At 56.2% G+C, this 25,710-nt stretch overlaps 1 protein-coding gene across 9 annotated transcripts in view; it reads right to left on the minus strand.

Annotated features, from left to right (window-relative positions):
- Nucleotides 1-1,643: 1,643 nt before the first annotated feature.
- Nucleotides 1,644-25,710, minus strand: part of TFEB (transcription factor EB) — a 55,403-nt gene continuing 31,336 nt past the window's right edge. For 5 of the 9 annotated variants that reach the window (XM_049092101.1, XM_025418742.3, XM_035697683.2 and 2 more), the window contains 8 exons: nt 8,271-8,496; nt 7,931-8,185; nt 7,208-7,285; nt 5,327-5,447; nt 5,173-5,229; nt 4,520-4,595; nt 3,722-3,869; nt 1,644-2,747 (listed from right to left, as the gene is read on the minus strand). In XM_049092101.1, the coding sequence (XP_048948058.1) occupies nt 2,259-2,747; nt 3,722-3,869; nt 4,520-4,595; nt 5,173-5,229; nt 5,327-5,447; nt 7,208-7,285; nt 7,931-8,185; nt 8,271-8,474 (1,428 nt within the window). In that variant the 5' untranslated portion in view covers nt 8,475-8,496 and the 3' untranslated portion in view covers nt 1,644-2,258. Of the gene's footprint in view, nt 2,748-3,721; nt 3,870-4,519; nt 4,596-5,172; nt 5,230-5,326; nt 5,448-7,207; nt 7,286-7,930; nt 8,186-8,270; nt 8,497-21,102; nt 21,157-21,894; nt 22,092-25,710 lie in introns of those variants that run through there. The other 4 variants (XM_035697678.2, XM_025418744.3, XM_025418746.3 and 1 more) reach the window with 2 other exon arrangements.

Consider the following 25,710-nt stretch of genomic DNA (forward strand, 5'->3'; position numbering starts at 1 on the left):
GGCCCTGGCCCTGTGGCGCCCCCTTGTGGGCAGAACTCCTCACACCCTTCATCGGCGCCAAGGAGGGTCCAGGCCCTGCTTCCCAGGCTGCAAGTGGTGGCGGGGCTGATGGGCCCTCGGGGACAGGAAGCCAGCAGGCAGGTGGCTGGGGAATACAGCGGTCTTGACGGGTTGCACAAGGAAGCAGAAGGGCGGCTCTCCACTCCACTGCCTGGATCCCCAGGATGAAGGAGAACAAAACAGGATGGGAGAGTCCCCAATTTTGCCTGAAGGACTGGACTTGGGAGTTGCCAGCCCCTCCCGCTCCAGGGTCCACAGGGCCCAAGCCTGGGCCCATCGGCTCTCTCCCAGTGAGAGGCCAGGGCTTGCCCCAGGAGGGGCTGAGTGCATGTGTGGTGGGGGTGTCCCAAGGAGGGACTGTGGGGCAGGGGGAGATGCCACTGCTCCTGGGCTGGCTCCAACTCCGCAAGGTCATCCGCGGCTCCATCTGACCTTGAGATTAATCCCGCAGCCTCTGCCGGTCCAGCCACCATGGGCACCCACACACCCGGCTCCCTTCCCTTCTCTCCCCTCACACGTTAATTGCTCCAATGTTGATTTGATCTCCAGTTCTGCACAGAGGAAATTGCCCTCTTAGCCATTTTCATCCTGGGATTCTTAATTTTTTTTAAATTAGGCCCCTTCGGCCTCTTAGGGCCCCGTGAGGGAAAAACCATTTTGGTCTCTGCCTGAAGACTGTGGGAAGAGTTGGAAGAGAACCAGACCCTGTCCTCCCTCCCCCAAGACCCCTGGGACTCAAGAGGCTGCCACTCTGCCCCTCTCCGCCCCAAGCCTACCTCCCCATCCTGGGTGAGGTCATAAAATCCCAGGGTCTCAGAGCAGAGGCGCATGGGGATTAGAAGCCCAGAGAGAGGAAAGGATTTGCAGAGGCCTCACTGCCAGACAGTGCCAGAGCAGGGGAATGGGGCCCTCATCCTTGCATCTACCCAGAACCTGGTACTCCTGCCTCCCCCCAAATTAGTTCAGTTGAGGTCCTCTTTCCCCAAGCCCAGAGGACTCAGCTCCTCAGTGCCTAGAGGGCCTGTCCTGCTAGGGCCGTCAAAGAGCAGAGGCGGCCAGCCCTGCCTCCACAGAGCTGCCTGCCCCACCTTCTTTCTCAAGCAGCTGTCAGCCCACCCAGGGAGGGAGAAAATTCAGGAGAGGCCACCACTAAAACAGGCGTCCAGGACCAGGAGAAATATGCACCCCCCACCCCGAGCCAGGGGTGCCCCAAAGCAGCCTCTAAGAACGGAAGACTTGGCTTCTGAGCAGCGGGGTCCCCGCACCACCCAGCGCAGCTGTCTCAGACCACAGCTGGAGGTGTGGAACCGCGTGGCTGCAGCGCCATCTTGTGGCCAGGAGGAGGGACAGTGACCCCCCTCAAGTACCCAAGGCCCCCAAGTCAGGCCACATCCCCAGCTTGCCATGAGGCAAGTCTGGGAGGTGGGGGGACCCAATGACGGGCTTGTTCCTTCCTCTCTGTATCCCCCTACCCAGAGCCCCATCAAGGGTTTTTGAATTCCAAATCCGTAACCGTGTGCACTGGGTCAAACCCTCCCCCGTGTGTCAGCCCCAGACCACACCAAGGAGACTGGACAAGCGGGTACAAAGCACAGTGTTTACTAAAGGCACAAAGTGGGGAGCCTGGAGGGAGCTGCTTTTCCAGCAGTGACCCCGTGCTCTAACAGGAACCCGGCGCCCCCTCTTCCGGCCGCCCCCCGCCCTCATACCACCTGGTAGAGAGCTGTTAGCACCAAAGGGGGGTGGGGGTGCCAGGCTGGAGGACAGACTTGTTGCCATCTGAGTCCCAGAAAGGCAGGCCTGGGCACCCCCTGGACCAGTCGCTGCCTCGGAGAAGGAACTTCCTGAACCCCCTGCTCTGGCGTGTCCTCCTTCACCAGCAGGGGTGGGGATCAGACCCAGATGACAGAACCCTCCCAGGACCTCTTCTTACCTCTAGCACCCCTGTCCCCTCCCTTCCCCTCATGGCTTCACCTCCAGGAGCTGGGCCGAAGGGCTCTTCTCCCCCAGCCCCTTCGGGAGGACTATCCCCGGGGAGTCCCGATCCCCACAGGCTGCCAAGCAGGCACTAAGTCCAGACAGGGGGCCAACAGGGAGGAGTGAGGCAGGGCAGTTGGCTACTTCACACACAAGTGCAGCCCGAAGGTGGGGAGGGACGTGGCCCCAGCCCCGGCCCGGCAGGGCAGCGGCAGTCAGGGTCACAGCACGTCGCCTTCCTCCATGCTGAAGCTGCTCCGACGGCTACTGGCCTTGGAGGCCTCGGGGGACATGGTGGAGAAGAGAGGGTCGGAGGCCAGGGGTAGCAGGGAGTCGTCCAGAAGCATGAGGTCCAGATCCTTCTTGGACAAGTTAGGGAACGGGGAGCCATGCTCGGGCCCCAGAGGCTCGGGGTAGCCTGGGGGCCCTTCATCGCCCCCGCCCCCAAAGCTCAGGCTGTGGCTGAAGTCCAGGTGGTGGAATGGGGACGGCGGCTGAGGTGGCTGGGCTGGCAGGGGCAGCGGGGCCTGGGGAGGCACCACCGGCAGGGGCTCGGGATCCGGGACCTCGGGCTCCAACAGCAGGGCCTCCCCGGGGCCCTCGTCACTAGGCAGCTCCTGCTTCACCACCTGCTGGGCCAGCTCAGCCATATTCACGCCTGATGGGGAGGTGGTGGGGAGGCCATGCACTCGAGCCTGCATCTCCAACTCCTGCAAGGTGGGGCAGAGAGGGCTGGGGCGCACACCCACGGGCACCAGCTGCCCTTGCCCCTCCCCTTGTGGCACCCCCGGACCACAGACTGGCTCAGCTGGAAGCAAGTATAGGGTAGCTCCAGAGTCTAGACCGGTGTTTTTTCAAACTACAAGTCACAACTCATTAGTGGCTTGTGAAACCACTGTAGTGAGTCTTGACCAGCTCACTCTCTATTTTTTTCTTCTTAAATTGAAATAGACTTGCCTAGACCGGACCAGAATAGAAATGATCAGAATGCACTGCCTCTATTAAGAAGGAGGGTTCTTTCATGAAACTTTGATTTTTCACTTGGAGTGTGGCTATGTGTGCTGGATTGTAATGTCAATTGTACTATCTCCTCTGAGAAATGGACGAATCAGAAGGCTGCCACCCACCCGCCCTTCGCAGGGACAACCAGCCTCAGATCCAAAGAAGGCAGAGACCCCGAGCACAGCCAGGACTACAACCTTGGGCTCCAGGTGGTAGGCAGGAGTCTCCCAAGCCTTGCTTGTCTCCAGTGGTGAGACTGGGCACTCGGCCACTTTCCAGATCTCTGCCTCCCTCCCCACCTCCCACCCTCGCAGTAGGTTCACACTTCCCCATCCCCTGAGGTGAGGTGTAGGCCTGTACTTGCACTGATCAGGGAAATGTGAGCAGAAGCCACAGGTGTCACCTTAAGAGCTACGCATGGCTTTAAGAGCCCACTCTAGATGGGCCTGTCACTTGGCCTGGGTCCCAGAATGAGGGCCTCACAGAACCTAACTGCTAGCTGGTATCTGTTGCTTAAAGTTGCTGGGGTTTGCCTGTTAGCCAACCAACCCGTCCTCCCTCTTCGTGGGCAATCATCCCCGTTCCCCCAATGTCAGAGGTGTAAGCACTGCCCCTGAGGTCAAGAGCCAGGCTGGGGTCGGGAGGCAGAGCTACCCAACCAGTCCAAGTGTGGGGGCCAGACCTGGATGCGGAGCAGGAGCTGCTTGTTGGTCATCTCCAGGCGCCGAGAGTGGCTCTCAAGCTCCCGGGACTTCTGCAGATCCTTCTGCATCCTCCGGATGTAATCAACAGAGGCTTTGAGGATGGTGCCCTTGTTCCAGCGAACGTCCCTGCAGGCCAGACAGCGTCAGGAGCGGCCAGGTATTTGCCAAGTGCTCCGCAGGTGGAAGCAAAACCCTGCTTTCATTCCAGAAGTCTATGCTGCACATCCCAACTTTGCCCGCAAACCTTAGACACGAACAACTCCCATCTGTGGAGGAGGCCAGGCTCCATCTGCACAGAACGGACCCCCTACTATGCCAGGTGACTTTGCTGCCACTACCCACCTCACTAACCCCATGGAAGCAAATAATTCAGAGCAGCCTCCTTCCCTAGGCCTTCCATTTCTGCCACCAGAACCCATCATATGTGTCCCCCACTCTCACTCCTCATGGCCCTGAACATCCCTCTGTGGTAGTCCCAGGCCCTTGCCATAGGTTCCTAGCATGACTCCTCCTCCAGGAAGCCCCCGCCCCAGCCTCACTTCCGGGATTTTGCTCATCTGTCTCAAGCTGTTCTGATTTGGGTGGAGGGATCTTCTTTCCCCTAATAGATGATAAGCTTTTAGAAGGTAGTACCCAACCATGGGATTGTCTCCTCAGCCCTCTGGCAACCAGCGCAGGCCCAGGTCCGGTGCAGGAAATACAGGTGAGTCACCTGCCAACACTCCCCACCCCCCACAGCCCCAACCCTTCCCCCTTCCCTCCCGGAAACCACTCACAGGTCATTGGCCTTGGGGATCAGCATGCCCAGCTCCTTGATGCGGTCATTGATGTTGAACCTCCGCCTCCTTTCAACTAGAGGTAACAAGTCCCAGAGGGAGCAATTAGAAGGATGAGGACCCCTGTGGGGGAGAAGGGGCCCAGCCCAGGGAGGGATGCCTCGGCCCTTCTGGGAAGTAATGGGGGACTCACGGAAGGGGACTGTTATGGGAATGCGGGGCCAGAACAACCAAGGGGCTCTTAGAGGCAGAGTCACCTGGTCAGCTGGTAGCACAGCAAAGCTGCCAGGGGTAGCCGCGCCCGGCCACAGGGCTAGGACTCCTTCCCTACAGGCAATGATCTGATCCGATATGATAAACCCATTCATTCTGAAGTGTTGGGGATTCTGTGAATATTGCTCCCCCATCCCCTCCTAAAGAGGGGCTGAGGGCAGAGGGCAGTGCTGAACCCCCCCAAGTCCCACCCATGGAGGATGTAAGATCTCGAGTAGGGAAGCCTTCCTAGAACCCATGCAGGTCAGAGTGGCTTTTTTTTTTTTTTTTTAAGTAAACTCTCCCTGCCAACCTTGGGGCTCAGATCAGAGAGGCTTTCTAGGCAGCCCAGATGAGAGCAAGGACAAGGGAGGCAGGGAGAAGGCGCCAGCGGGACTCACTTAGGTTGTGATTGTCTTTCTTCTGCCGCTCCTTGGCCAGGGCCCGGCTCTCAGCGTCTGGAGGTTGGGGGAGAAGGAGAGAGGAGCTGGGAGGGAGGCAGGAGAAAAGGGAGGACTTGGGAGTGGGGAGCACCGTGAGACAGGGAGGTGGTACCTGTAAGCTCTCGCTTCTGGGTCAGGTCAGCAGGGCAGGAGCTGCTGGTGACGCCCACCAGGGAGGCTGTGACCTGAGGGTCACCACTGTACACGTTCAGGTGGCTGCTAGACAGGGGCAACTGTGGGGTGAGGTGGGGAGAGGGACGCGGTGAGCACCCCCTCTCCATGGGCCCATCATCCGGGGGAAAGCCACTCCCAGGGACACCAAGGGGAAGCTGCACTGATGTCCCCCGGGGTCCTGCTTTCAGTTCTAAGGGGTCCACAGCCAGCACGAGGATGTCAAAATCCACACTGGGCCTCTCCAACCAGCAGCTCCACAGGAAAGTCTGTAGGCTTGGGAGCTCAATAAGGTGTGGCTCCTGCCCTCTGGGAGCAACCAACCAGTCTAGTGGCTGGAAGCCCTGCGGAGTGATTGCACCAGGCCTCAGCCCTGAGGGTGACAGATGAGGGGATTAAGTCCCAGGCATTAGGAAGCCCAGGGGAGAAGCACGTAATCTTATTCTGGAGTTTCTGGAAGGTTTCTGGAGGGTGTGGTATTTGAATTGAGCTCTGAGCAGAGAGGTGAAAAAACTCGACAGGCAGAGGGACAGCTGAGCAAAGATGCAGGGCAGGACAGAGCTGGACAGAGCTGGCTGTCACTGGCAGAAGCTCAAGCCGCAGAAGCGGACAGTGTGATGTGAGCAGGCTGGGAGATGCCACCAGACCCTGGGCTTCCAGATTGAACTTGCAAAGAGCCTGGCATGTTGTAATGGGCTGCCGGTGGGGGGGTTAAGCAGAAGCCTGGCAGGGAGAGATTTGAGCTCAGGAATGGTCACCCCAGCTCCTGCCATAGGAACACGCCGAGCAATCACAGGGCCAGAAGCCTAGTGGTACACGGGCATCCTATCAGATACATGGAAAGTGCTAGAGGGACCAAATACTTGTGCCTTCTGGACGTCTGCTCCTCCCCAGCCTTTGGTGCTCTGCTGGCAGCAGGTTTCAGACCCAACTGGCCCTGACCAGTCCCAGCTGAGCCATGGGGCAACGTTGCCAGGGCAGTGGGGCTTCCTACTGCAAGATTTGGGGGCTTCCCCTCATGGGTAGGAGCTGGGGCCACAGTCAGGGTAGTAGGCTCAGTCTCAAGTGGCAGACGTGAGCAGCTGAGGTTTACGGCCTTCCAAAAAGGGGCAGGCACACCTGCTCCGTGTGAGTATCTATCAGCCTATGCAGGGCTCGTTCCCATTTCCTGTGGCTAGACGGCATCACCCCCATTTTGCTTCTGGGAACACTGGGGTTCAGAACAATTAAGGGACTCACCAAGGCCAGAAGCTAGGCCTCTCTAGTCTAAGGCTGGCTCCTTCCCATCGGCTATCTCACCTCTGCCTGGGAGGCCCAGAGAACATTCACACTGCCAGGAGGCTGCTGGAGGGAGGGGACAGAGCCAGCCCCCCAGCACTCGTCCCTTGCGGTGAGGGACACAGGCCTGTCCCCCCTGGGTCCTAGGCTTTTTAGAGGAGGGAAGCCCCAGATCCCAGAAGAACTCATCAGCTCAAGGCCACCTACTCCCCTCCAGGAATGCTTTCCCTGCCTCCCCTCTGCTGAGGCCCAGCACCACTACCTCCTGCCCTTCCCCTAGCCACCCCTCCCCCAGGAAGCCTTCCCCAACTGCCCAGCCACCACTCCACACTGAAGCCCCATCATGCACGCAGCCTGAGCACGCCTCTGTGGATTCATAATTCTGCTCGGCCTTGGGCTTTGTCACAGAGGTGACTCTTATCTCTTCAGCAACATGGCTCTGCCCAGGTGAGGCCCCTGTCTCTGGTACCTTCCAGGCTCAAAGCCACTATAGAACCTCTCCCTCCTCCCTCTGACATGCCCACCCCACCCTGGCCAGCAGTACCGTGTTGGGCATCTGAGTTTCAGGATTGATGAAGCCCAGGACATCATCCAGACACATAATGTTGTCAATGACGTCAAACTGAAAGAGAAAAGTCCATCTGGGGAGGGCCCGCTAGGAGAAAAGCACGGAGAAAGGGCCCTGGGACAGACACTGACCTGAAGGGACCTTGGAGCCCACGTCACCTAACCTGCTAATCTCCGGGGGAAAGGAAAAAGGTCCAGAGAGAGTGCGAGTTGTCCAGGTCCCACAGGCCCAAGGCCAAGGCTCTTCCCCAGAAGCCAAGTTGCCCAAGAAGATTGCTTTATATACTTTATCTCTGGACATGGCTGTGCAGGTGTGCTGGGCTTTCCTCTAGGACTCTCTCGTTTCTCCTAGCAGAGCTTTCAAAAGTAGGGATGAGGCTTTTCCCATGAGACTGGGGCTCCCTGAGGGCAGGGCTGTGTCTCCCCTCAGACTGGGGCTCCCTGGGGGCAGGGCTGTGTCTCCCCTCAGACTGGGGCTCCCCGAGGGCAGGGCTGTGTCTCCCCTCAGACTGGGGCTCCCTGGGGGCAGAGCTGTGTCTCTCCTCAGACTGGGGCTCCCTGAGAACAGGGCTGTGTCTCCCTCAGACTGGGAGGTACTGTACCAGCAGCACCTTGCCTCTGCCGTCAGACTAGGAACCGCAGGAGCACAGCACCCAGCAGCCACTCTGCTCACGGCCACCACCGGCCACCCCTCACTTACCTCCCTCTCGGGGTTGGAGCCAATGTGCAGCATGGCCATGGGGCTGTTGGGAGCACTGTTGCCGGCGGAGGAGGACATCACATGTCCAGCCCGCACCCCTGGGGAGGCAGCAGGCAGGGGCTTCGGGGAGCCCTGCGCAGGGCTGATGTGGGCGGCAAACTTGTTCCCGTAGGTCTCGGACAGGTACTCTCGCACCTTCTGGTCCCGGGACTGCTGCAGGTGGTAGGAGGTGGGGTTCTCCAGGTAGGACTGCACCTGGGGCGGGGGGAGAAGGCAAGGGTTCTAGGGCTCCTAGAAGCAGGGCAGGCAGGGACAGGCTTTGCTTTAGGACAGGCCCTACCTTCAGGACCTCCCCGGGCACCGGTGGCGGAGACTGGAAGTGGACGGGGGTGTTGATGGCCGGGGTGGGCGGCCCGCCCAGCTGCTGCTGCTGCTGCTGCTGCATGTAATGCATGACAGCCTGCTGCTGCATGCGCTCCCGCTGCTCCTCCTGCTGCGCCTGCTCCCGCATGAGCTGCATGCGCAGCCCGATGCGCGATGCCATGGCGGCCACTGGCACGGGCTCCCTGCGGGCGAGGGGGGCAGGTGTGTGAGGGGCCAGTCCCCCCTAAAGCACTCAGTCTCAGGGAGGGGGCCAGGACTAAGGGACTGCACCCATTGTACAGGAGGACACACTGAGGCCCAGAAGGGAGAAGGGACCAAGGTCACCCAACAAGAGGGTGACAGAGGTGAGACTTGAACCCAGGGTTTCTGGTTCCTGGGCCAGAAGCGGAGACCATCTCTTCTTCGTTAACTGCAGCAGATCGGTCCCAGATAGTTGGAGTCAATCTTGACTCCTTGCTTTCTGTCAGGCCACATGGTGATCCTGGCAGATCTGACCTCAGATACAGCCCTGCCACCACCACCTCCCTGCCATCCATGCCTCCCAACCTGTAGCTTGCCTTATCTTAAGGAGCCCCCTAATGTTCAGACTTCTCCTTTCTTGCCCTACAACATTCTACTCGCAACTCAGTAATCAGAGGGATCCTATTAAATCTAAGTCAGATCCTGTCCCTCCCCCTGCTTAGAACTGTCAATGGCTCCCGTTTCACTTGGAGTAAAAGCCAAAGTCCTTACCCTAAAAGCCCTCTGTGATCCATCCTCACTGCATGGTCCCCTCTTGACCCCATCTCCCCACACTTTCTCTGTTGTTCCACATGTTCCAGCCACACCCTCCAGCCTCCTGACACTCCCTTAAACACCGCAGGCAAGCTCGCACCTCAGGGCCTTTGCACTTGCTCCTCCCTCAGTCTGGGATGCCCCTCCTACCTGCCTCCCCAACACTCCCTTCTGTGTGTTTCCCCATTACCCTTATCACCATCTTAACTATTATGCATTTTTGCTAAGTTATTTCATTCACGGTCTATCTCTTTCTCACTAGGAATGCAAACTCCCCTGAGGGTAGGCATTTTGTCTGCTGTGCCTTCAGCCTTCAGCCCAGGGCCTGGGACGTGGTGGATGTTCTAGGAATGTGTGCAGGGAATGATTACTATTTACACATCAGGTACTGGCGACACAGCAGCAAGCTACCTATATTCACTGAGCTTGGGGAGTTACATTCCAGTGAGTGAGAAAAGCAAGTGCACAGGCCATTACAACCCTGTGCAGAGATGGTCGCTTCAGGGTACCTGGGCCTGCAAGGGTCCATGGAGGGCTCCCGCCACTTAGGATGTCAGCCCTGATTGTGCATGGGTTTCAGTGGGATGGGGGCCTAAGGCCCCAGGCCTAGTCTAGAAACTGGAGGAAAAGACAGAATGGGGCACCCGGGTGGCTCAGCGGTTTAGCGCCATCTTCAGCCCCGGGCCTGATCCTGGAGGCCGGGGATCGTGTCCCAAGGTGGGCTCCCTGCATGGGGCCTGCTTCTCCCTCTACCTGTGTCTCTGCCTCTCTCTCTCTCTCTGTGTCTCTCATGAATAAATAAATAAAATCTTAAAAAAAAGAAAAAGGAAAAGACAGAATGAGTCCCGTAGCTGGGCCCCTTCTGTCCCTAGCTCACTGAGGGACGATGGCACATCCCTTCTCTTTGAGCCTCTCTGTCTCCCTATGCACAAAATGAAAGGTGCCTAAGGCTCCTCCCAGCTAAGAGACTCCCCGAGAGGTACAGAGCCCCCAGGATTCTGGGAGAGGGTCCCATCCTGGCGATATTACAAGAGGCCATATGACTTCATGGTTGAGCAAGAATTATGAAACAGGGCAGACATGGGCTTAAATCCCAGCTCTGCCACTTGTTGACTGTGTGACCTATGGCAAGTCACTTAACCTCTCTGAGCTTCAGCTTCCTCACTTGTAAACAATTTCTACATCAGAAGCTTGGTGAGCAGGGCAGCTGGATGGCTCAGTGGCTGAAAGTCTGCTTTTGGCTTGGGTCATGATCCCGGGGTCCTGGGATCGAGTCCTGCATCAGGCTCCCGACAAGGAGCCTGCTTCTCCCTCTGCCTATGTCTCTGCCCCTCTCTGTGTGTCTCTCATGAATAAATAAATAAAATCTTAAAACAAAAAAAAGCAGCTTGGTGAGCATGTTAAGTGAAAACAATGTGTCTTGAACAGAGCGTAGCACTTGGTAGGCTGAATGGGTAAGTAAAGGATAAACACAAGTTTGGCAGGGTCAGCTGCTGTACAGACTGAAGGCCAGAGCTGCACCCCGAGATCCTAAGGATGAAACCCAGACCTCTGGGGGGTAGCAAAGGAAAGCAGCATAGCCTAATGCCAGACAGACATCAGACTAAGTCAGCATTAGTGGAAGGTACTGGCAAATATTCAGTGAAAACCAATGGATCATGGAAATAATAATAGTTTGCATCTATTTGAGCATTTACTGTGTGCTGGGCGCTGTTCCAAGCACTTTAACCTCAAACAGCCCCACGAGGCAGTTTTGGTTATTATTCGCCTGTTACAGCTAAAGAGAAACAGAGGCACAGGGAAGTTAAGTACCTGGTGACAGAGACAGAGCTGGAACTCACACCAGAGTGGCTCCCCAGCCCATGGGGGCAGTGGATGGGGGACGTGGTGACTGCTCTGTCTCCACACAGACCTGGGAAGGGGCTTGTCCCGGTTGCATGTCTGGTGGGCTCAGGACCACCAATGGGGCCCAAGCCACCTGACCCCAACCAGGGCTCCCTCTACCACCGCAGCTGCTGCCTTGCAAAGCTGGTCTGCACCATCCACCTCAGAGCTTTGAGCACTCAATGACCCCTACTCACCTTCCTTCCTCCCTTCTCTGCCCCCCAGGTCAGGAATGAGCGAAGGGGCTGCCTCAGCCCCAAGGGTCTCTCTGCCCAGCTCCCAACAGGACGGTCCCCAGGGAGAAAAGAGCAGATGCCCCCACCGCCCCCCTTCTCTGTTTCACACAGCTGTGGACTCCACCCGGTTCCTCTGCTCCTACAGAGACGTAGCCTGTCTTCACCTCCCCGCCCCCCTCCCACTGCAGCCGTGCAGACCTCATGGGCTCCGACCCCAGCCCACTGCCCTGCAGCTGCGTGCCCTGCACCCCTGCATGCTCACACATGCAGTGCCGGGGAGCCCATCCTTCTGGGAACAATCTGACTTCAGTTGGTCCCCGCTGGGGGGAGAAGCACCGGACCTGGCAGTGCCAGCCAGCACGAGGAGGACCGGGGGGAGAACGAGCCCCTTGTTTCTCTGACAAAGGGCTGGGTGCCCGTCCCAGGCTGAGCCGGAGCTGCCTCTGCCACGGGAGAACCTGGGCTAAGCCCTGCTCAGCCTCCCACTGGCTGTGCCAGCCTCAGTTTGCTCATTTGTAAAACGGAAGCGGGAATCCCTGCCCAGCCACCCCGACCAGGGCTGCGTGAGCCTCCTGGGAGAGGGTATCAGAGAACTGTGACCGGCGAGGTGTCTGTGCCTTGAGAGGCGTTGATAGCCCGAGCCTGTCCGCCGTCCTCTGACAGAGGGTGGCCAGGTGGCACAGCACAGTGAGGCTGCCCCACCCTCACCCCGCTTGTCAAAGCTGTCACCCCAGCCGCAGAGCTGTTGCTCCCTTCACGTCTCAGCCTCCTCCCCTGGCCCTGCCTGGGGGGCTCTGTGAGATGAGTACAGGGCTAAGGGGGGGGAATCTGAGGGCAGGTGGGGTGACCCAGGAGAGACCCTGGGTGTGGGGACATTCCCTGCCCAGCCCTCAAGTACACCTGCTCACTCTCAACACCTGAGGGCCATTCCCAGCCTCCCCCAGTGCTCAGTCTGGTCAGGAAGAACTGGAAGGAGGGCCGTCCAAGGACCAAAGTGACCCTTGAGCCCTCCCCACCATCTGACCTCCAGGCCAACTGGGCCTGGCAAGGGTCCACCATTCATGCATTCGGTAACACCAGGAACCTCGAGTGCCTACTACGTGCGGACAGCAGGGCTAGCTGTTTCCCTGAAGAACCTTCTCCCCTGCCTCCACCCCTAGGTAACACCCTCCTCCTGAGGGGACAAGGGGATCTAACGCCCCAAAAAATTCCTACCTCTCCCCAGTCCTATAGGAAATGTAGCAGGGACTGAAGTTTCAGCCAAGACCATGGAAACTGACACTATCTGCACCCTCAAAACCCACTACCATCCCCCCCACCCCGCTGTTCACACAGAACCTCCCACCTGACTACCCCCTGCCCTAAGCTGAAGCTGGGTTCCAGCTTAGCTGTGACCAAAACAAGCTTCCCAATCCAACAGGTGCAGTTGAAGCCCTTCCCCACCTCACCCCCCACCCTGCTGTGCCCAAACTGGCTGGGTGGCTTTGGGGAAGCCACTCAACCTCTCTGTGCCTTGGTCTCCCCTTTGGTCAGATGGAACCAATAAGGGCACCTGCCTCTTGGGTTGGTGTGTGGAACTCCCTAGTGTGCCCTCAGGCATCTGAAAACAGACAGATGTTGGGCTCACCTCCAAAGCTGGGCACATCTCTGGTCAGGGCCAGGGCTGGTTTCATGTCAGCCTGTGGGGAGGCCTCCCTCATCAGCCACTTACACCTCAGTATGAACAGGCCCAGAAACAACCTTTCCTGAGGGAAGTTGTGGACGGGGAGGGGAAAGGTAGGGAGAAATCACTGGCCTCCATGAGAGACAGGCAAGGAGAGAGGATCCTCTGAAAGCATCAGAGGAAAGAAGATCTCAAAGATTGAGCACTGAGTGGGAAAAAAAAAAAACTACAGAATGAAATGTACAGCCTAAGCCCATTTAAGACAGGAAATGGGTAAACCTAAACCTGTAGAACAGACTAGAAGGATCAGAAGTTTTCTTGAAGGCTTGCCCTGGGTCAGGGCTGGTCTATGTGATTTCACATATTAACTCATCCACTCTTCACAACGCTACGAGGTGACTACTGTTATTGCCCTCAGTTTCCAGGGGGAAACTGAGGCATAGAGAACTGAAATAACTTGCCCAAGGTTGCACAGTTGATGAGTAGCAGAATGGACTTAAACCAGGCTGCCCCTCAAACTTCTACTCTGGGCTCTCCCAATACCCCCAACTGTTCAGAGTGGTTACCTGTGGTTTTGGGGGGTGGTAAACAGGGGTTCTTATAGTTTCTCATTCTTATTCTTTTTTAAAAAAAGATTTATTTATTTGAGAGGAGAGCGTGCATGTATACATGGGGCGGGGGGGTGGGGGTGGGAGGGCGGGGGACAGAAGGTGAGAGAGTATCCCAAGCAGACTCCACAGCAAGCACTGAGCCCAAGACAGGGCTCGATCTCACAACCCTGAGATCATGACTTGAGCCAAAACCAAGAGTGGGATGCTCAACCCACTGTACCCTTCATTCTTACTTTTGAAGCACTTAACTCTTTCAATGTGGATGTGTGCTGTTTGTGTGATTTTTTTTAAGGGTGCGGAAGGGCAGAGGGAGAGAGAATCTCAAGCAGGCTCTGTGCTCAGCATAGATGATGTGGGGCTCAATCTCACACACCCTGAGATCATGACAGGAGGCTAAATCAAGAGTAGGCCGCTTAACCGACAGAGCCACCCAGGTGCCCAGCATGATTCCTTTAATACAAGGTGAAAAGAAAGGGAGACAGCTTGCAAGGGTTTGTGAGGGCCCAACCTGCTTTCTGTCATACCCAAAAGTGGGGTTCCCTCAGTTTCACCTGGAGTCTGGCCCAAGCTTGCCCTCCTCAGTGTGATGATGATTGTTAAGTCAGCTGAGGACTCTGGGTGGGGACACTGAGTGGCCACCAGGGGGTCAGAAGTCACATGCCCATTGGAGCTGGAGGGCCAGGACGCAGGTCTGACTCGGTTGCCACTACAGCCCCAGACGTGAGCCTTCAGAGGGAGCACAATCAAGCAGCACTCTTCAAATTGCTCTTAGCTGAGCCAGGACCCCTCAATTAATTGTGGGGCCTGAACTTCTCTGGATATTTTTCTGTCTTCTAGGTGATTCTTTAAAACTTAGAGCTGGGGGATCCCTGGGTGGCTCAGCGGTTTAGCACCTGCCTTTGGCCCACATCAGGCATCCCACATCCTGGGAATCCCAGGATCGAGTCCCACATCAGGCTCCCTGCATGGAGCCTGCTTCTCCCTCTGCCTGTGTCTCTGCCTCTCTCTCTGTCTCTCATGAATAAATAAATAAAATCTTAAAAAAACAAAAAAAAAAAAACAACTTGGAGCTGGAAGGGATACCTGCATGGCTCAGTCAGTTAAGTTTCTGCCTCTTGATTTTGGCTCAGGTCTGATGTCGGGAGAGGGGGGTTGGGAGGTCTTGGGATCGAGCCCCGCATCGGGCTCCATGCTCAGAGCAGAGTCTGCTTGAGATTCCCTCTCCCTCCCTTTCTGCCCCTCCCCCACTCACTCGTGCTGTCTCTCAAATAAATAAATAAAACCTTAAAAAATAAGTAAAAATAAAACCTGGAGCAGGAAAGCAAAAAACATATACCCCATGATTCAGCAACTCCATTCCTAAGCATATGCCCAACAGAAAAGCATCCGTGTGCTCCTCAGACGACACACACTAGAACATTCATAGCAGCACTATGGATAGTGCCCAAGCCAGAAAGCGCCAGATGTCCATCCACAGGGAAATGGATAAGAAAGTTGTGGTACATCCACACACTGGAATGCTACTCAGCAGTGACAGTGAACCCTCTATTGCTACCCACAACACAGATGCCTCTTGCAGACAACGCTAAATGAAAGGAGCCACAAAAACGCACACAGCACCATTGATGTACAGAATGTTCAAACAGGCAAAACGAACCTTCTGTTAAAAGTCAGGATCCTGGCGACCCTTGGGGGCAGTGCCTGAGAAGTGGCACAGGACAGCTTGCAGTGGGGGCATTAGGAATGCTCTGTAATTTGACTCAGGGTGGGTGACACAGGAGTGTCAAGTCTGTGAAAATGCAGGCAGCTGCTCGAAAGGTGTACACTTTGCTGTACGTGTGTTATACAGTCGTTAAAATTTACATATGAATGAGGGCAGACCTGAAATAATTTAAAAGAAGAACTGAACAAATGGCCCTCACCCCTGCCCAAGTGCGGCTCCGACTTTAAAATGCCGTTGGTACCAGGCAACATCAACACCCTGCCCCAGGGTAGGGACAGCCTCTTTGGAAAGGCAATCTGGCAATATGTATCGAAGCCTGCGGAAGTCTCCACCAGCCCGAGGAGGCAATCCCACATGCAGCAAAGGCTTTTCTGCAACAAGATGCCCAGCATATTATATAGAGAGAAAAATGAAAAATAATCTCAATGTCCAACAATAGAACGGTTAAATAAATCATGTTGTGTTCCTCCTGGTGAAATGTTATGTTTACAGTTGGCAACCCGGGGATAGATGTCAAGTGACAACACGTAGAATGCAAAATTGTATAGAAGATCTGATCATCATGTATAAATACATGTAGAAAAACCTTTTGGGAGGAAATAGACAAAAATGTCAGACTTTTGATGATGCAATCATGAGTGTAATTTTTCCTTTTTACTCTTTGGAATGTCGTTCTTTTTCTATAATGAAAATGGACATGTTTCTAATCAGAAAAATAAGTATTTTATACTAATAATTAACACCGATGGTGTGCTTACTACATGTGAGGTACGCTTAAAGCACTTTATTTAAATACCACAATTACTTCATGACATGAGTACCAGTACTGCCCCCTCCTTTACACATGAGGAAACAGGCACAGAGAGGTGGTCACATGCCGAGGGTCACACAGCTAAGGAGTGGTGAGACTGGTCTCTGGGATTTAGAGTTAAGCCCCTCCCCATCCTGCGCTTGGGGCAGGAGTGGCCACATTTTGTATTAGGGATTCTCACTGAAGAAGCCCCCTACGAATCAAAGGGTTTCAGCAGCCGATCTCTTTCAGCCAGCCTGGGTCCCGGGGCGCCTGGGACGATGGAATGGTCTAGAATCCCCAAAAGCAAGCAGAAAAAAACTCTGCCCTTCCTCAAAGGGCAGAGATAATTTCCTGTATTCCCAGAAAAACACATGTCTCGTGGCTGAAACAACAAAGGGTACAAGCCCAGCAGCCGGGATGCCTGTTTAAGCCATTTACTACGTTCTGTGCTTCTGTGGTCGGAAGAAGTTTCCTTACTGATTGGGGCTGTTACAAACTACCAGTCGTGTGGCAGCTGCCCAGTGGTGTCAGAAGGGAAATTAAACCAACCACTAAAGGAGGCCCCCTGAACGGGTCCTGAGGCTCCCAGAGGCAGAGGGAAGGACCCCGTGACCTTCTGGGTAACCTTCCAGCCTTGGGAAGGGAAGAGAGGGGGAGATTCCAGGACCTGGGTTTGTTTTGTCTTCCCTGAGCTCCCTCTGGCAGAGGCAGTGGCAAAGGAAGGCCTGATGAACTGAGAAACAGAACAAAAATGTACACACAATCCCCATGCCTTAGGCAGTAGCCATTTGAAATTACCAAGCTGGTCACGGGTCCTGGCAGGGGCTGGGGTGGGGGTGGGGGGCATCCACTGGCCTAGACCCAAAGAGAGCTGGGGTGGGGGTAGGGGAGGAGGTGGCATAAGATTCCCGGGAGCGGCAGTCTTGCATATAAGTCTCTGTAAGAACCTGGCATCAGAATGCTTGGGTTGGAGTCTCAGCTTCAGGCCTGACTGTCTCAGACTAGCCTCAGCTTTTCCATCAGTCAAGTGGGGTTTACCAGCTGGAGCCACCTCTCCCAGAACAGTTATGACCTAAGTTGGGATGCTGGGTATGGGAACCTCTGCAAGAGTGAAAACGTGGAGGGGGGAGAGATGGCACCACTTTGTCACTGTTTACTGTCCCATTGTCCATGACCACCTAGGGTATCCCTGGATCAGTCTCCTCTTACTGTTTCTCTTAAGTTTCCTTTAAGAAAAGGCACACACATACACACATGTGCACACACATGCACACACACACACCCATATCAAGGCCCTGGGCTTGGGCGAGCAGCCGAGTGGGAGCCCCAGCTTGTCTCTCTTGATAGGACAGGGCAGGAAGGCCTTGAGCCAGCTTTTCCTACTGGGCACCCCCTTTGTTTCCTCCCAAAAGCCTTGAGTTTTTAGAAGATTTTCTTTTCCAAAGCTTGTACATCAGATAATTCACTGCAGTGCAATGGAAGAGGCAGGTGGGTTGTCAGGATCCTACCTCAGGGGTCTCAAGAGACCACAAGCAGGCAGAGCACTTGGCACAATGTCTGGCACACTGGAAATACTCCATGATTCAGGGGGTTTGTTATGCGGCCCAGGGGTTCCCTAGAGGTCATGAAAGGCAGCAGCGGGGCCCTCTGGCTACCTCTAATACCAAAAAAGAGCAAATGGAAATCACACTCACTGCCCTTGGTAAGTGTGCACTTTTGATTGGAAGGTACTTGGTACCCAGAGCAGAAAGGTGGTCAGTGGTATGTGCTTTTAATATGCACAGATTTAAAGGGTGTGGCTCAATGCATTTTGCAGGCATGCCCCCTGGGTCATGACCATCTAGATCAAAACGGGGTCCCTACAGGACCCTCCCCTAGAGGGTAGGAATGTCCAGTCTCACCTCCACCCCTTGGCTGAGTGTCACCTGACCTGGGACACATATACAGACGATCACATAGGCTGTGGGCCTCTGTATCTCCCATGGAACACAATCACTCTGCCAAATGGGACCATTCTTGGCACAGGCTAAACAATCCCGTTTGTGATAAATAAAGATTAGGAGACAGGCAGTGACTTAGAGGAGGAAGCAAAAGCTCCAAGAGGGGTCTGCACAGAGCACATCAGTGGCAGCATAGGAGAACTCGAACTCAGGCTTCACTCCATTCCGGCATGCAGAGCACCTGTGTTTAGAGGACCCACCGCGGGAGGCCGCAGGGAGCTGCGGGGCCACGGCCAGGGGAAAAGTGGAGGGCGGACAGGTGCTTGTTTTTAAATCTCTGAACACAGGCAGGAGGAAGGGAGGAGAGGAAGGAGAGGGGAGGCAAAGGGCAGCCACGGGAGCTCCTGGCCTGCTTAGCAGCCTCCAGGGCCCACAGCTCAGGCCCATCAGCCCCACGTCCCAGCTCACATCCCACAGGAAAGGGTGGGAGCTGGCGCCTCCTGGCTGGCCCGCCTGTTGGCCCTGGGGCAAAGCACGGCAATTGTGCAGCACATGGAGAGGCTTCAAAGCCAAAGCCAGATCAGAGAGGCGCCCATCCTGCCCCGGAGGGACCAGCTGGACCCTGGCGTGAGGCCTGCCCCAGGAAGACTGCCACTAGGCTTCGGGGGCAAGGGGTCATGCAGCTGAAGGAAGCATGGAGAAAAGAAACTAGAAAGGTCCTCGTCTACCCTCGTGATGTGTACAGATAGAGCCCAGCCACACATGAAGCCCCTCTGCCTGCCTGTCTCTCCTACACACACACACACACACACGTTGGCATATCCCCCACCCTGCCCCTCAGTGGGCAGCTGCCTTTCTGCTCTTTCCCTCACCTGCTTGCCCCCACCTCCCTGACACTTGGTCCACTTTAACATCCTGCCTGTGGCTGCACTGCTTTGTTCTCTAGTCGTTTCCTGGCCACCTACCAGTCTCCCCAGGTACAAGGAAACTTCTGAAGAAATCAGCTTTCTTCTGAACCTCCACCCCATCCCACCCATCAGAATTCCCGGAATGAGACTCAGGGCCCCAGAATGCTGCTTGTCCACTGACCCAACACATGCCCAGTTATCACCTGTTCCCTCTCCCAGCAAATACTCCTGAGTCCCTACTCTGGACAGGGCACTGAGCTAAGTATGTGACCTACATCAGAGCATGTGTCCCCCACAAACACCTCAGGGGACAAATAGCACCTCTGGCAGATGAGAAAACCCAGACCCAGAAAGGTTAAGTGACTTGTCCAAGGTCACAGTGCAGGAACACAGTGAGGCAGGCTTGCAAGCCCAAGTCTGTCTGTTGCGTAACCATCACCAGCTCCTGCACAGATGAGGAAACCAGGGTCCTATAGGGAAGACCCCTATAGATGGATTGTTGTCCCCCTAAACTCCCAGCCCCGCCTCACTCCCCCATCCAGTCACCCTCAGTGAATCCTACAAATGGCTCCCAGGGAGGCCCCCAAATGCAGGTCAGACTCCACCTGCCGGCAGACAGTTCTCTTCTGCTCAACCGCCAAGACTGATGCATTGCCAGGGGCTCAGGAGATGAGAGATCTGGATCTCACAGAGGCAGATGCCCTGGGTCATGAGAGACCCTTGCAGGGACGGGGAGATTATATCAAGCTCACTAGAGAGAAAAGTGATTACAGAGGTCTGACCTGGACTCCAGCAGGGGTGGGGAGGGGGTTCCCCAGATATGAAAAGGGCCTAAAGCGCAGGGAAGTGACTCAAGATGGGACTCCAAGTGGCCTAAGCCCCCACAGACCTCCCCCAGCCCATCCCAGCCAGCCCACCTCCCTCTCCCGGCCAAGGGAAAAGCAGCTGAGTTTTGGGGGATGCTAGGTCAGCCTGTACAGTCACTGATGGCCCTCACCAAGGAGGATGAGACCTGATAGTTCTGACCCTTGGGAATGAGTCTGTTCCCAAAGGGTTCCCTCAGATGCCTCCCCAAGGGCACAGTGGCATTAGAAGACCTGCATTTGGCTGTCCCACTGCCCAGTCGTGATCTCAGGCAGGTCGTGCCCCTCTCTGGGCCCTGGAAGCTGGTTGATAACATGAGAGGGCAGGACAGGATCCCTGGCAGGCCCCTTCCTGCTCTGTCTGGGCATGCTGAGCCTCCGGACAGCATGGATGCAGCCAAGGCCACGTGCCCGTGGAGCCAGCCTGTGGGGCTGGGAGCAGGAGAGCCAGCTACTGCGCCCCGCGGTCACTTCTCTGCGGCCGCCCAACATGTGGGGACTCCATCCTTGCCGCCCCAGCCCCACACTGGCCTCCCCAGCCCCCCATGGCTTGGCCTACACATCGTAAATGAACTCCTGTTTGGCTTCCTTTGCAAGAGCTTAATCTGCCTCTGAATACTTTGAAAACAATTTCTTTATAACTTAAGTAACTGGATTTTGCTAAATAAAAGAAGACATGGAGGAGGGGAGGGGAAGGAAGGAAGGAGAAGCCTATGAGCATGACACCTACATTGAGCCCACAGAGGGGGCCTCTAGTCGCTCAGGTACAAGCCAACAGGTGTTCATTGTTACCGGTACTGAGCACTTACCATGTACCTGGCACTGCTCTGAGCTGGTGTATGTTACTGACTTAATCCTCAATGCAAGCTTACCCACCCACCTGTGAGGAAGCTGTAATACATCCCCCATGTCACAGAGGGAACAACTGAGGCACAGAAGAGGCTGACGATTTGCCCAAGGTCACACAGCTGGTAGGCATGAGACCTGGGGTGCCTGGTCAGGACTCTGCACACCCAACCTCCCCTGGCCCAGGCTCCTGAGTGCAGGGAGCATGGCAGTATGCTAGGTGCCTGGGTGGAGAGTCTGTCCGGAAAGGGCCCACAGAGACAGGTCACAGCAAGCCCATTCATGGAAGGGGTCCGGGTAGGCAGGCGGGGCAAGATGCCAGCCTTACTTAGCTCTTATCCCTCCAGAACTATTCCCCCTTTGGTACCTGCTTCCCTCGGCCCCTGGGGCTGCTCCCTACAGCTTCCTGACAACTTCGTGCCATCTCCTCACCCACTCCCCTTGGCTGCAGCTCTCAGAGCTCTCTGGAAGACACCTGGGCTTAGCGGAAGGCTCACATGTCCTGAACACAGACAGACCAGAGTTCAAGTCTGGCTTTGCCACTTACCAGCCGTGTGACCCGGGACAGGAACTTAGTCTCTCAGAGCCTCAGTTTCCCCATCTGTAAAACAGGATTGTGATGATGCCACCTCTCTCAGAGTAGGCAAAGAGACCCAGGAGCCGAAGTGTGTGATGCTCCTGGCACCTAGGGGGTGGCCATGAGTGTTAGCTCCCTGGCTGGGTGAGCAGCATCAGTCTGGCCAGAGTTTAGCTACATCAGGGCCTTTTAAGCCCTCACCACTCAAAGCAGGATTCCCAGGCATCACATCCCCTGGGAGCTGGTTAGAAATGCAAGTTCTCAGGACATCCCAGACCTACTGAGTCAGAATCTGCATCTTAACATACATCTTAGAATATCTGTGGGTGCATTGAAGTCCACTTGTAGCCCTCTGGGGGCTTGGTCACTTGGTTCCAAGCATGACAGTGGGTGAAGGGTAGAAAAAGACGGTGGGGAGGTGCAGGCCCCTGGTGCAGAGAGAAACACTTGAAGGGATGCCGGAGCTCTTCTGTGCCCCCACAGTGAACCTGAACAAACAGACTTGATTCTCAGGCCCAGAAGCCAAGGTGGAGGCAAGAACACAGGGTTCCAGGCTGTCTCTGCACTCAGTACTCACCTAGTGCTGGGGCTCTGGCCTATGCAGGAGGGGGACTAATCCAGGTCTATGGGGAAGCAGCCTGGAGGCCCATATGGTTACCAGTGGAAAAGTGGACAGGCTGAGTGAGACAGACACACACACACACACACACACACACTCACAGCATCCCCTACACACAGCATCGCACACTCATGCACACTTACCATCACATTCACGTGGCCCCAGGACTTGCCTGTCCAAAGAACAGCTCCAGCAGAGACCAGACAACTTTGAGGAGAGCGTGCACCTGCGCCCATATGCTGCGTGGTCCACAGGAGGCAGGGGGCATGTGCTGAAGCCCCCTGCAGCAGGCCTAGGACACCAATTTCTTTCCTCCTTACTGCTTTACCCTTGCTTTCACCTGCCGAAACCCCAAATCCATCTGAGCAACGAGAAACCCAAGTCCTACTCACCTAAGGTTGACATTTTAATTGGTCACAACCAACGTGCCTGCTGACCACCCTCCCTGCATGAAACCTACCACCCCAAGTTCCTGAGGGAATAAATGGCAGGGTGAGCTCTGATCTCAGGGTCCCCCCAGAGGCAGCAAGACACAGTGAAGGCTGTGCCCATCTCCCATGCACACACTCACACAGAACAACAGCAAAGCCCACCCCTTCTCAGACCACGTAACTTCAGGAGGGGCAGGGACCCCCTGCACACCCTACGCACGGAGGGGCACAGCTCTCACCTCTACACCTCCGTGTCCAGTTCAGAAACACACACCCTCCCGACCTCTTTCACACCCCCTATACAGGACCGTCTACAGGCTCCAAAGAAACCCTAAAATGTGAAGCCAGGACCTCAAGCAGGCCTAGGATGCCCAAGAAAGAACCATAGATTAGAGGATCGGTTGGGGCTCCCGAAAGTATGTGATGTCATGGGTTCTGGAAAGGCCCTCTACCCCAAAATATCTCCTCTCTGGGTCCGGAAATCCCTCCCAACCCTCTCCGAGTCACTGCCGGGTGAGGCTGCCCCATGTCGCTCACAGCTCCCAGCTCCGGAGAGGAGGACAGTTGGCTTCAGGGTGGTGAAAGATAGGAGGGGGAGGGCGCAGGCGGAGAGCCCTGCTGAAAGCCGACCATCATCTCCCCAGGGTGCCCTGGCTGTTCCTCTGAGCTCCTGCCGGGAGGGGGCACTCTGTCCCCCAACACCAGAAGGCAGACTCCCTAGAAGCCAGCACCTCTCAGCCAGGGAGGGGGTCCTCCAAGGGGAAGGACACTAAGCACCCCGCCCCACACATGCCAGAGGAAATCAAGTGCCAACCCGACTGTCCCCTTGAGGAAGGCGGAGTGCTGGTGACTGACCAGGAGGCGGTGGGAGCCCTGAGAGAAGAGGTGGGGGACGGGAGGGGAATTAACCAGGTTCCAAAATAGCACAGTCGGTTCTGCCTCGCTTCACCCCGCGCAGTGTCTGGCAGGTTCTGCTTTCGCTCTGACTCACGCCTGGTGGGGGCAGGACAGGGCGGCCGGCAGCGCGGACAGAGGCCACAGGACAGCCACAGGCCGACCTCCGCTCACTATACGTTGGTCCTCGTCCCTGCCCAGCCCCCCGCCCCGGAGCTTCTGGGGACATCCGTAGTGGCACAAAATCAGGGGTGCCCTTGCCTGGGTCCTGTCCCAGCCCTCACCCACCCCAGGGCCTCCACAGGGCTGGCTGCTGACCCAGACCCCAAACAGGGCAGCTGCCCAGGTACACTCCAGTTGGCACCTCCACCCCTTCTCCACCTGGCAAGACGGGAGAACTGCCCTGACGGGCAACCTCGCCCCTGGCAAGAGCAGTGGCCTCCACAGCAACGTTTCCACCTCAGCCTACCTACAGAGTGAGTGAGCTGCGGCACCTGCCCATCCCCGCCGCACACACAGCTACGAGAGGAACACCACTCTTACTCTCCAAATTCGCACAGCAGCTGGCCCACCTTTTGTTCCTGTCCTTAAACACAAAAAGCACCCTTCCCTTAGCTGGGCAGAGAGAGGAACCAGGCACCCTAGATTTTGTGCATGGTGGGTTGGCAGAGGAGCCTGTTACTCTGTTCTCCCCATTTCATGATCTCCCACCCACCGTGTCCTGCGGCCCCCCCAGGTCCCCATTACCACCACCACCCTGCCAACTACCACAGAGGTGAGATATGGGCAGCCACCTGTATCTGCCTTATACCTCTTCCTGGAACCAAAGTCCCTTAAGCTCCAACCTGAGCCACCAACAGAAAGCCTCATCATAAAGCCCACCTCTTGGTTCTGTACAAACCGTGTCTGTCCTCCTCTCAGCCCTCACACCAGCATGCCAGCCAGCCCCAAGAGCACAATCACCTTTCTATCCAAGTGGGGGAGGTGCATGATAGACGGGGAATGTCAGAGGTCTCAAGGTTGGCCAGTGCGGTGGACAAACTCCTGCTGCCCACCCTGGCACACGCACCCTGACCAAACCTGGAGGAGAAAGGCTGAGGGCGGCAGCTGGAGAGAGAAGTCAAAGGGAAAAGGAGCTGGCTTGCCCACCTGTAGCCTGATGCCCCACCAGGCCTGGCACCGGCCCCACGTCCCCCTCCTGCCCTCCCCCCACTCCCACACCTAAGGCCTTACCTACACACCACTTCCCTCTCTTAACTCTTCCCATGCCCTCAGCCCCATAAGGCTTGAGACTGCAATGTGGGTCTGCGGGTAGGAGCAGGAGTCAGCAGGAGGGGGCCCCTCTCCAGGAAGCAGACACAGAGCAGAGCCTTCACCAGGGACACAGGAGGGTACCCTTGAATGAAGTGACCCCCCCACACACACTTCATTGCCCCCACAAATTGCATCCTGTTCCTCATAGAGACACAGAGGGAGGGCACTAGAAGAAACCACGTGGCAGCCATGGGGCTAGTGGCCCCCAGAGGGGAAGAGGCAGGAGCACTGAGAGAAAGGAAAAGGAAGTCAGAAAAACCGCTAAAATCACAGTCTCAGGATGCTCAGGCTGGGAGGGGACTCGAAGATGGCTCCGGGCAATGTGCTACCCAGCACAGCACATCCGTCCCTCCCTCTAGGAGAGGATGCAGGACAGAGAAGTCCACTTGCCTCAGACGGGCCTGGAAATGGCTGCCGGTGTCTGGCAGAGGGGAAGGACCTCGTGTCTTCCCTTTCCTCTGCTCTGAGGGCCTGGAGGGATCCTAACAGCTTCCTCTTTTTATCCATATTACCTGGGACATAGTAGGAGCTCCTTAAGTATCTGTTGAACACAATGAATATGCAGTGGTGACTGGCTCCAGGGGGAAGGGTTGGCCCAGGGCAGCTGGGAGTGGCTGCTCCCTGGCCATGGAGAGAAAGGGAGCCGAGGAAATAGGGCTTGACCAGAGGCATACTCCAAGGGACCAGGCTGGACTGCCAGGCCTGAGTTCAGGGAGTGCAACTGAAGCTGTTGGGGCACCAGCTGCCAGCACCTGCCTTTGTGTCAGAGCCAGCAGGGGCAGCAGCCCGCTGTCCCCCAGCAGCCCTGAGCCTAGGCTGAGGGGCACTAGCAAAGAGACCCCCACCCCGACACTGGGTAACCCTAAGGCAGGGTCCACACGGGTTCCCAGCAAGCCTGCACCTCAGGGTGCCACAGCAGTCATCTACCCCTGAACATGCATGTTCTTGGCTTCCCTCCTTTTCCTGGTTCATTTACCTGGCCCACTGCCGGTCACTCCCAAGTAAACTACCTGGACTCACACTCTCATCTTAGCCAATGGGCCCTGAGGAGGCAGTCAGGCCCAGACACTGAGCAGCTAACTCTAAAGCCTAGAAAGGAAGGGCCGGAGTTGGAAGAGGGCTGGAGAAGCTAAGAGGCAGGTGTTTACAAACCCAGTCCCTGGGGGACACTGGGTACAACGGCGAAGCATGTGTATACCTAGAAATTGTCCACCTGTTAGAGGTAAGAGTGTCCTCAGAAGCAGAGCTTGTAAGATGGACAGAAGAAGCAAGGACATGCCAGGATTGCACATTATGTGGTGAAGAAGCCTCCATTCCAGG

Source organism: Canis lupus, chromosome 12, assembly GCF_003254725.2.
Source record: "Canis lupus dingo isolate Sandy chromosome 12, ASM325472v2, whole genome shotgun sequence".
Classification (NCBI taxonomy): Eukaryota; Metazoa; Chordata; class Mammalia; order Carnivora; family Canidae; genus Canis; species Canis lupus.